Source organism: Cyprinodon tularosa, unplaced genomic scaffold (genome assembly GCF_016077235.1).
Source record: "Cyprinodon tularosa strain WSP-4 unplaced genomic scaffold, ASM1607723v1 ctg332, whole genome shotgun sequence".
NCBI lineage: Eukaryota > Metazoa > Chordata > Actinopteri > Cyprinodontiformes > Cyprinodontidae > Cyprinodon > Cyprinodon tularosa.
In genome coordinates this window covers 1207901-1218080 of record NW_024039044.1, presented here as the reverse complement: position 1 = coordinate 1218080, position 10180 = coordinate 1207901, and the positions used below count along the sequence as shown (strand labels likewise).

The 10180-nt window shown below is 44.4% G+C and overlaps 1 protein-coding gene across 1 annotated transcript; it reads right to left on the bottom strand.

The window, feature by feature from the left end:
* Positions 1 to 994: 994 nt before the first annotated feature.
* Positions 995 to 9369, bottom strand: lrrc29 (leucine rich repeat containing 29). Its single transcript, XM_038293921.1, has 11 exons — positions 9070 to 9369; positions 8087 to 8188; positions 7848 to 7982; positions 5628 to 5807; positions 5218 to 5523; positions 4571 to 4787; positions 3508 to 3665; positions 3216 to 3431; positions 2917 to 3129; positions 2057 to 2274; positions 995 to 1977 (listed from the first exon to the last, which is right to left on the bottom strand). The coding sequence occupies exons 1-11, from the start codon at positions 9115 to 9117 to the stop codon at positions 1803 to 1805; spliced, it is 1968 nt and encodes a 655-aa protein (XP_038149849.1). The 5' UTR covers positions 9118 to 9369; the 3' UTR covers positions 995 to 1802.
* Positions 9370 to 10180: the final 811 nt, after the last annotated feature.

Below are 10180 nucleotides of genomic sequence, written 5' to 3'. Positions count from 1 at the left end.
AAGCAAAGGAAATTTTTTTAATCCAGCGGAAAGTTTTGACAGTTTTTGTTTTGTTCCGTCACATTTCTAATTGATTTTCAGCAGGACCTTTGCATAGCCGATGAACCCGCGCCGTGCGCCTGGGGTCAGAGCCTCGCAGATGATTGCAATAGATGTTCGATGACTTAATCTGTTTTCCATTTTCTTTTTCTTTTTTCATAAATGCTTTTCACAAACCCTGAAGGACCCGTTCAATGAGACAGAACCCAAACAGATGAGCTCAGCAGGTTATCTCTGAGGGACGTCTGACAACTGAAGCTGCTTCCTGGAGATTAAACTGAATGAGTTAGATTTTTTTTTTTTTTTTCACAACAAAGTACAGCCGCTTCGTTTTAAGCTAAGGTTTTTTATTTTCAAGCTCAGAACTTTGATTTCAAAGGGGGGAAAGACTCTCCTGTTTTTTTTCTTTCTGAGCCACCAGAGCTGCTGCAGGAACAGAAAGCACCAAGAAATAACAGCAGAGACATCCGTACATAAAGTCTGACCGCAGAGGTTCTGGATGAGAAGAACCTGCAGAACCCAGCTAAGTTGTCGAGGTTCAGGAATCAGTTCTGCTGTCTTCTTCGCCAAAGTGTCTGTTAGGGAGCGTATGTTGATGTCAGACTGATGGGTAGAAGCAGAACTGGTTTCTGTGGTTAAAAAACCCCTGAAGGAACTGGCTACAGTTCCCTTCTGAACAGGTTGGGACCACAATCATTTGTGCAGTTAAAGGTATAGAGGAGGATTTTCACAAATCTTGGGAAAGGCCTGCCCGATTTAGAAAAAAAAAAAAAAAACATGTACCTGCTCTCGATAGGAAACACCTATTAAACATGTATGAGAACATGCACGAGCCAATTTCTCCTCGTGCATGCTCTGTTTAAAAGTTGCTGTTTGCATCACTCATAAAAGCTTACTTTCCAAAAGAAGATTTGTAATTTTTCCACTATGTCAGACTCACTACCGCTTATGGGGACGAGCACATAGAAAGGCCTTACGTAAACATACTAGAATGATTGACAATTAGGAGGACCACTTATTTTGATGATCCACCTAGAAAAAGAACATCCTCCACTATACCTTTAACTGTGGTTCTGGTCTTCTGGCTATTCAGAGGTTGAAGACTCGACTGCTGAAGGAAAAACCAGCATGCGGTCAAATGACACCAGAACCAAACCCTTTGGACCACTGAATGCATAACCCACAACCTGACCCTGTTGGTACCAGCACAGTACATATAACTGAAGGAAGAACTTCAGAAATGTAGCAGAAGCTCTTCCAGTATGACTATCTACTAACCGCTGAGGAAACCAGAAAAAGCTGCCGCCCGGCCCAGCCAGCCCACTAGAACCTAGCAGAAGAGCTTCCAGAACCTTTAACATCAGATGATGTTGTGTAGAATGGATCTCAGCTGAGTGATGGTAGTGTTGGATAATGTGGATCTCTTATATGAAGAGGAGGGAGGGTCTGGTTTCCTGATGTGATGAAGGTGAAGCTCTAAACAGTAAACTGTGACTGATGTCAGTAAGCTGATCTGGAATCAGCTGAAGGAAAAACAATTAAGTTAATTCCTAATAAAGCAGATCCTGCTGCTGGGTTTTCCTCCAGCTGTGTAAACATTTCTTTCTAAATATCTTAATATAAATTTATTTCCTTGGACCTTCGTTGCTGATCCACATGGCAGTTTTACACCAATAGAATCCATCTTTAAAAGACAAGCACCCTTCAAAGTTTCCTGAAGAACGAACTTGAGCGCTGCTTGCAGCTTCAGTCTGAACGCTGCTTTAAAAGCAGTCAGTCAGTGGGAGATCAGCCACGCCTATGAGCTTGTGCTGGACATTTTCCAAAAACGGCAGCTGTGATTGGAGGAGGTCCACCGTTGTCATGGAGATATTTTTGCACCTTGAGATGTCAACGGTTTTCAGACGTCTGCAGTGCTGCATCAGAAGGTACAACGTCCTGCAGAGGGTTCAAAGGTTAAAAGTTGGAGTATATGTTCCTCTGAGGCTCAGGGAGAAAGCAGCAGCAAGCTCCCTACCTGTCAGTGATGTTATTACAGCAGGAGAGGTAGAGATGCTGCAGGCGCTGGAGGTACGGCGCCGCCTGGGCAACCCCACGGTCAGTGATGCCTGGACAGTGACTGAGTGACAGGCTGGTGAGGCTGCGGCAGCGCCGGCCGACTGACGCTAAGCTGGCGTCTGTGAGTTCTGGCAGCATAGAGAGAGACAAACGCTGCAGGTCTGGGAAGTGGATCACCTGGAGACAGGAAACAAACCTTCGTATGAAATCCCTAACAGGAAATGCAAGATGCATGAAAAATTTAAGGTCACTGGAAACATTTCAGTTTGTAGACAGCTGAAAGGTTCAAGAAGAATAAATAAACTATATTCTGCTTCTTTTAGATTTCTACTGTTTTTCTCTTGATGCACAAAAATATTTCAGATTAAATTTAATATCTGATAAAGAGGTTGAACTCAAAAGCTTGTTGGAGGAGAGAAGCTACCAGAACCTCAACAGTCTACAGATCAGCGAGGAGGACTTTAGAGTCAAAGGTCAACCTTCCCTTTAGCTCTGGGTCGGTTCTGACACATTTTTCTCCCCTTCAGGAATAAAATAAAAGCTCCTTTTTGTACCAGATCAAATTATTTTTCTTTGTCTGAGGAGCTGAAATGGGACAAAAAAATTCCACATAAGTTTTGATTAGATTTTTTTTTTCTATAATTTTACTGACGTTAGTTTGGGTTCTAAAATGTTTTGGTTCTGGATAATAATGCATCTTTAAAATTCCACTTCTGGACCTGCAAAGATCTATGGTCACGGATTGGACACCCTGCACCCATTAGGGCCTGGTTGGTTAGAGGAGGCCAGAATCAGTCTGGTTCTCCCATCTGGAGCCACCTGTGTGACGCTGGTGTCGGTCAGTTTGGCGCAGGCTGACAGGTCCAGCTCCCGCAGCCGTCTCAGAGCCAGCAGCGACGCTCCGGCCTGTTGTCTGAACCGCTGAAGGTCGTTCTGAGTCAGCAGCTTGGGGCGCTCTTCAAAAGGCATCCGAGGAGGCTTGAAGAAGCCCATGTTGCCAAAGGTCCGGGTGAACCTTGGACCTTTGTCCCCCTGTGAGCACAAAGATAAAATGATGATAAAGGTGAAATGGATGTAAGGTTCCGAGCTGAAGCTTGGTGTGCAGCAGTGGTTCTCACCATCTCCTCATCTGGCTCACTCTCACTTCTCTGCCCCATCCCTAACAAACCCCAATCTGTGACTTCCTTGCACCAGCCGAGCTGCAGCACTTCCAGCTTCTGCAGGTAGGCGCTGATGGCGTATACAGACACGTCGGTCACGTTAATACACGACGTTAGATCCAACTCACGCAGAGAATCCCCAAGGAGCTGAGCGAGGGAAAAAACGGCGGGATCCTGAAGAGAGAAGAAAGGCAGCTGATTGGTGGCATTTACTTCCTGGAGGAAGCCAAACATTGGATCGCTCACTGACCCTCAGGTACGTGCTGCTCCTCAGGCTGAGCGCCTCCAGCTTTGCTTTGGCAGTGTCAGAGCCCTTCAGTCCCTTTACCAGCTCTACTCCACTGATGTGAAGACACTCGGACAGGTCCAGAGACAGCAGGGAAGAGACGGACAGCAGCTCAGCCAGCCCTGGAGACGAGAAAGACATTCCTGCTCACTAGACTTAGAAAACTTTTACTGTCATTTAGTATACACAGAGTGTTTAAAAAACAAAATTGCATTTTGTAACCTTTCATAACATTTCCATTCCTTGAAGTGCAGCAGTGATCAAATGTAAACATTGTGGAAGAAATTCTAATGGAAGTTCAGAGCATTAATATATATGCTGCAAATATGCATTATTTTTGGTTTTGTGTTATCAGTGTGATGCAGAGTCAGTGACATGATTGAGAGTGTCGTCTGCAGACTTCATGATGTGGTTGGTTGTAAACCTGGGGACGCAGTCATGTGTCACCAGGGTGAACAGCAGGGGGCTCATGACGCAGCCCTGAGGGGAGCCTGTGCTTAGACTGATGACATCATAGGTGTTCTGTCTGACCCGGACTGATTGAGGGTTAGTGAGGAAGTCTAGCAGCCAGTTGCAGAGGGGTATATTGAAGCTCAGCTGTTCCATTTTGCCTATTAGATGCTGTGGGATGATGGTGTTGAAAACTGAAGTCCAGGAACAGCCTCTGTTCTTCTCCTCCAGGTGTACTAGGCTCAGGTGAAGAGCTCAGTAGATGGCATCTTCAGTGGAGCGGTTTCATCGGTAGGCGAACTGGAGCGGGTCGAATTTTGGGGGGAGAGTGGAAAGGATGTGTTCTTTAACCAGTCCAAGCACTTCATTATGATAGGAGTCAGTGCAATAGGGAGGTAGTCATTGGGCGAGGTGATCTGAGACTTCTTTGGGACGGGAATGATGATGGCAGGTTTAAAGCATTAGAAGACATGGACACAGCCAGGCTGGCTCAGCCCAACAACAGTAACCAGATCAGGAGCGGAGGAAAAGAGCTGAGGCTGTGAGAAATAAAGATGAGTAAAGGCACTCATATGACCTTTTTCAGTGATCCTCCAGTCTCCAGACAAGGAGAGATGCGTCAGAGACTCCAGGCCACGAGCTGCAGCCTCCACCGACCTACTGGTCAGTCCTGTGCAGCCGCTGATGTCCAGTTTCAGGAGTTTGGGCTGGTGCTTAATCAGAACCTCCACGGAGTAGTCAGTCAGCTCTCTGCAGCCCTGAAGATGCAGCTCCTCTAGGACCAAATCCTGAACCTAAAGGAAACATGCAAGATAGGATTTCCTAAGAACCGAATTCCAGACCCTGCAGATCTTCTGATGGAAACCATCATTTAGTCCAACAGAAAATCATCCTTTAATTGATGTAAATAGAAGGAAACCAGGTGCCAAATTTTAAGCAACATTCAGGGAGAAATGATTATATACAACATGCTGCGTGTCCAGTGTCAGAACTTTTCTTCCCGGAGGCTTAAAAGGTTATTCAATATTCAATGATTCATGTTTTTCTTCTGAGGGTGTTTTTGTATTTTGTGGCTCTCCTTTGAGGAGGCTCATTTTTTTGTTTTAATATCCTTTTCCCAACATCTCAATCCTTTCTATACAGTCTCATAATGAAAATAAACACTCTGGGTCTACAACAACGAGTTAAAACTCCAGACCTTTACACTGTTTACTGTTTGCTGACCTGAGCAATGATCCGCAGTGATTCAGGGGTGATGGAGGTTCTGCTAAGATCCAGAGCTTTGAGGGTGGAGCTCTGCTCCGTTAACAACCTCCTCAGGTTCCTGAGCGACAGCAGAGCGGAGGAGTCCTCCACAGCTCCCACCGGGCTCCCTCGGTACGGGTCAAACTCGAAGGCGATGTGGCAGCCAGCCAGCGAGAGCCGGCGGAGGCGTGGGGTGCAGCCGGTGAGCCGGGTGAAGGTGAGGTCAGAGAGGTAGCGCAGGTCCGACAGGTCAAGCTCCTCCAGACCGCTCAATGCAGATCGGACCTGCAGCAGAAACAGGAAGTGAGAGGAAACCCGGGAAAAAACGCTGAAGGTTCTGATCTTACAGCTGAAAGTTCACCTGATGAACCACAGCCTCACGCCTTTACCTGCCGTCTGTGCTCCTCTCTGGAGAGGAAGGCCCCAGACATGAAGAGGCTGTCCAGGCCTCTGACGTCGAGCCGCCTAAGGGAGGTCAGGCGGGGCAGGAGGTCCAGCAGGGAGGCCTCTGTTAGGCTGCTGCCGGGCAGGGCCAAACTGTCCACTTTGGAGCCCAGACACAAACCAACCTAAGGGGGAGCAGAGATCTCAGGAAGTTAAAAAAACAAACAAAACAAAACAGACAACCTGCTGCTGATATTTCAGGAATCCTGCATCTAGTTGAAAGACAAGCATTTGAATTGCTCGACATTTTCTGTTCAAGTTACAAAATTCAGTGTTTGTTCAGAGAGTAGAGGATTACTAAGACATGCATGAAACAAACAGTACTATAGGCATGATTCTTATGAAGGAAAAATATCACAACATTCATTAAAAAGCTCAGAAAAGTCGATTTTACTTGAAAATCACGCATCCTTTTCCTTCTACTTCAAAGTTCTTCAGAGAATCAAGGAATTGAATATTAAGCTGACGTCCCTAGGAGCTACCTTAGGTCTTTACTGGGACATGATGGATATATTATCATCCAGACTCCAGGACCAGGCTCAGACTGGTAATCTGTGATACCGGGCTTTGCCCGGTAACCTGACTCCGCCATGGATTTGCTCCGCATATCCATCTGGAAACCTTCCGTTGAAGTAATTTTGGGAAGGGGTTAGCTGATTGGCCTATGTTGGTGATAGACGGGCCAAATAAACCAATCAGATCAACGAAGCATATGACGTACTAACAGAGCGACGACGAAGAGGAGCCAATTGATAGATCGAACTCTTGCCGAAACCAGTCGGGAGAAGAGCAAAAACATCTTTTCCTCTGAGAAAAGCCTCCAGAGCAGTGTTTTGCTCTTCTTTCAGTGAAGAAATACTCTGTAATTCCGATAAAACTTGCTTGATAGCCATGCTAACGCTAGTTTCATCGGCTAAAGCCGCCATGTTCTTTAGACTGAACTGCTGCGCTTCTCGTTGCGTCACACCTCAACCCGCCTCAAAGCCAACGCTGATTGGACGTTCGTTTGGTGAACGACTCCAAATTTTCTTTAACGGAGAGTCTCCAGACTGATCTGCGAGTGAAACCTTGAAAGCTTGCGAGATCAGGATGGTCTCACGAGGCTATTTGCCCGGTGGGCCAGTCCTAATTTCAGCCTGCGAGGGCCGGCCTTCCTTCAATCATACCAGCCCCAACACTTACTCTCCGGCCGAAGCACCTACCTGTGACAGTAAATAACTCAAGGAGCTCAAGAAGAAATACAATGTTACCTATAGAAATGATGCATGCAGTATGTATAGCCCTTCCTTGTTATGCACATCCTTGTGATGGTTGGCATATGGTGTAATTTTCTATTTCTTCAAACTGTATAATCCTTGCAACAAACTAAATTATAATAAAACTAAAATGCTTTCTTTAAACTACGATACTCCTCTTATATTTGGCGAATTTATGTTCGAATATTTTGCAAAAATATGTTGCGCTGCATGATGGGGCTTTGCATCTAAAGGCTAACGTTTCCTGTCTTACGTTTGTTGTTGCCAGGTTGGGATGTTTCCCAATCTGGCAGTTTAGGATGGCCGTCTATGGGTAAAAATATTTTTCTTTAGATTTATAGCCTAAGACATCAATAGACTATGGTTCAAATTGGGTAAGATTTCGTATATCCAGGAGGTTTATGAAACTTTTTTGGGATGGAAAACATCTGGCAACCCTGCTGATGTGGTAAGTGGGGACATAAGTGGGCCGAAAATCATTCCCAGTCTGAGCCTGTCCAGCACTAACAACTTAAAAAAAAAACACTGGACTTTAACCTCATCTTTCCAGGTAACCTTTGAGATTTTACAACTTTATAGTCTGCAATATAATTCATTAAATACCGCTGGCAGATAAAGATGCCGAAGACTCACAGTTAGGACAGCTAATATGTTCTGAACTTCACCCGTTCCAGATATAGTCATGGTGACTTAAAATTACATCCACAGATAGTTCTTAGTAAGAGTGTTGATTTGGACAACAAGTTAGTGGGCCGGGTTTCTAGAGCCCTGGAGGTGGGGAAGTTGGACAAAGAAAGCATTGATTGCCACAGTGCGATGTTCTTAGAAGATCCAGAGACAAGAATAGATGCCTTCAGGCACGAAAAGCGTCAGATATTTAATCATTTAAAGGAAAGCAGAACACTGTACCTCTGTAAGGAGGGATCTGGAGATACTGAAGCCATCGAGTTGGCTGATTTTCAGGCTGCAGCGGGGCTTCTTGGCCAGACCTCTGACCAGTGCCAGGGAAGCAGCTGAAGCCGGGAAGCTGAAGGTGACGTTCCTCTGCACAAAGACACTAAAAGTTAGAAGAGGCTGCGTCTGTATCCACATTTTGAAAAAAATAAATAAAAAATGTATGCAGAGATAGTGGCTGCAGAGCGAGCTACCTGAAAGCGCAGGTCCTGGCTGGCATTGTACCAGCTGCGACAGACCAGGGAGGCTTCCTTTCTGTCTGAGGCAGGAAGAAAACTCAGGATGTAAACTATAATCTGCAGAGACAGATGGAGATGCAGGATTAAAGCAGTGGTATCACCATAGAGGGATGTGTTGTGGCCCAGCTTTGATGACACAAAGGCCACAGATGCACCATGGACTAATTTTACACAGACAAAAGAAAAATTTTTCCAAGTAAACTCCTTTAGTTTTCTCAGGTTATTTTCTCCTTAGGCAAGCAAACAGAAAAAGACAAACATTTCCTCCATGTTTCTCTTGCGCTGGTAAAAAAAAAAAAACCTTAAGCCCACCCAGATGCATGCTGGTCCTACCATTGAAAGCCTATTTATAAAAATAATTCACCCAAATTAATCATAACTAACGAAAAACAAGGGAACATGACTAAATAACCAAAAAACATAATCTCATAACAGATATCAAACAATAAAGTAAAATAATTTAGCTAGATTATGCAAAACTTTGTTAATTATTAACAAAATATAATTGGCTCCTACAGATGGGATAGCTGGCCGTGCAGTTAACTCCAGATTATTACTTTAGCAATTTAAGCTGCAACATTTATTTAAAAGGAAAACTATTAGACACATAATATCCCTATAGTGAAACACGGAGGGGGCAGCGTCATACTGTGGGCATACGATTTTTCCAGAAAGGCAAATTATGTGTGATTTTATTGATTATAAAGTTACGTAATTATACAGATTAGAGCAAGTGATTCATTCCCAGCTCTGACTTTATTTATAAAAACATTTTTTCCTGGCTTCTGGTTCTGTTGTTACAGCCAAACCTTAGCTGTGGTCCAATCTGGGTGCTCCTTGAACCCTTTCCATCTGGGTCAGAACCCCAGCATGCTACTAAAATGACTGCTTTGTTTGTCTGATAACCAGCAGCACCTTGAAGAGAAACATGCGCTAACCTCCAGAGGCAGATCAGGTGTTTCTGGAAGATCATCGCTGTACTCCATCTCCTGATGTCAGAGAGCTCTCCAGATCATCTCAGCTGATCTCCAACTTCCGTTAAAATCCTCCAACTTTAGCTCTGTAGCTCCAGAGAGATAGAGAGAGCAGGATACGCGGCGGTTTGTCTCATTTTCATTAATAAAACAAGTAGTCTTCCGATCAATAGGCGCTAATAAAAAGCTTTATTTTCTGACGGCACTATAACAGCTAAAAGTAGAGGTAGCCTCTTCCAGCTGACAGCTCGACCTCAGATTGGTCAGCTGATCACAGGGAAGCGGCTTCAGCGGCTCTCTTTTGATTGGTGGCTGTTGTTAGGCAACCGCTGACGCGACGACACACTATGGCAAGCCGATTTGTTAAAAAATAATAGATAAACAAAGTTGTCTACTAACAAATAACGTAATGACTGAATATAAAGCTAATTATTTAGATCATGAGTGGAATATAGTCTGAACAGTAACATAGTTTTAGAAACAAATCAATTTGCAGAATAAATCATGTTTTTATATCGTCTCTGAACTTCTGAAAAGTCAATCAAATTACCTAAATTTAAGATTTAAAAATGTCCCACCGGTTTGTGACGTCACGGTGCGGTATCGGCTGTTGAGCAAGTCCCAGTGCTCAATCTGGTGTTTGTCACAACACTCACTAATATCCTAGTCATCTTGAAAACATTCTTCTTCAAAATGCTGGCTAAATATCAGGTGTTTTTTCTCTGGCCAGACGTTTGATGGCAAATCTTCCCTCTTCAAGTAGGCAATCCAAAGATGAACCTGTCCGTGGAGGATCATGAAAGGTGAAATAACTAATTTTCTTTTCACTTTTACCCAAAGTATTACAACATCCAACTGCCATGCACCAGGGCATTGTCAGTTTAACTATTGCTCTCGCAAATTTCAATGGTGAAGTCCTCTCGAAATCTTAATTGTTGATGATTGCAGATGTGTCTAGTTGTTCCCATTGATTTTGCTTGTACAGCGGGCAGAATGGCTCTAGGCTTCCCCCACTGTGATGTCACTGCCGGAAGATGTCAGGACTGAGGTGTAATTATATTTGGGCAGAAATGAC

Coding starts and splice junctions, on each gene's coding strand:
- lrrc29 (XM_038293921.1), bottom strand. CDS start 9,117: ATGGAGTACAGCGATGATCTTCCAGAAACACCTGATCTGCCTCTGGAG. Junction 7,983..8,086: donor GCCAGGACCTGCGCTTTCAG/GTAGCTCGCTCT, acceptor GTCTTTGTGCAG/AGGAACGTCACCTTCAGCTT. Junction 4,788..5,217: donor CACTGCGGATCATTGCTCAG/GTCAGCAAACAG, acceptor TGTTTCCTTTAG/GTTCAGGATTTGGTCCTAGA.